Source organism: Sinocyclocheilus grahami, unplaced genomic scaffold (assembly GCF_001515645.1).
Source record: "Sinocyclocheilus grahami isolate Dianchi unplaced genomic scaffold, SAMN03320097.WGS_v1.1 scaffold6356.1, whole genome shotgun sequence".
NCBI classification, from domain to species: Eukaryota; Metazoa; Chordata; class Actinopteri; order Cypriniformes; family Cyprinidae; genus Sinocyclocheilus; species Sinocyclocheilus grahami.
This window is the reverse complement of record NW_015510798.1, coordinates 4,738-5,276: the sequence shown is the minus strand read 5'-3', so window position 1 is coordinate 5,276 and position 539 is coordinate 4,738. Positions and strand designations below refer to the sequence as shown.

The 539-nt window shown below is 43.6% G+C and overlaps 1 protein-coding gene across 1 annotated transcript in view; it reads right to left on the bottom strand.

The window, feature by feature from the left end:
• Window positions 1-6: 6 nt before the first annotated feature.
• The window catches only part of LOC107577551 (vesicle-associated membrane protein 7-like), a 4,730-nt gene continuing 4,197 nt past the window's right edge, over window positions 7-539 (bottom strand). Inside the window, exon 5 of the mRNA XM_016263613.1 lies at window positions 7-167. Coding sequence (XP_016119099.1) covers window positions 99-167 — 69 coding nt within the window. The 3' untranslated portion in view covers window positions 7-98. The remainder of the gene's footprint in view (window positions 168-539) is intronic.

Here is a 539-nt window from a genome sequence, read left to right as displayed (position 1 = left end):
ACAGCTCAGGAAACACAGCAGGAGTTCAGTGCTGTGCTGTGTTTGTGAGGCTCTAGTCAGACGAGCAGAACGAGTGCTCTCACATACTGAGGGAGAATCTACTGCTTCCGACAGTTCGGCCAGCTGAATCCTCCACACGCGGCCGTCACGATAAAATACAGCACCACCTGAGACCACAAGACAAAGCCCGGAAGAACGTGTTATTTAACAGCAATGACTGGCTAAAGTTCATCTGGCCTCCTCACATGCATATCCACTAAGAGCCAGTGGATATTTAACAGCCTTCATTGCAATACTTCAATGCAAAAACAGGAGGTAATAAAGGAAAACCCATGATGGCATTTATACATGATAGCATCATAAACACCAAACTGCAATATCACCATCTCCAAAACATTTGGAGAACTCTACCGTTTAGGCACTTGTGAAAAAAGTACAGTAAAGTGAGCATGTGGATCAAAAATAGCATCATAAATCACGTCAAATCACCTTTATTTTATATTTGTGAGCCTGCAGCACAAAAGCAGTGTTGAGTCGCT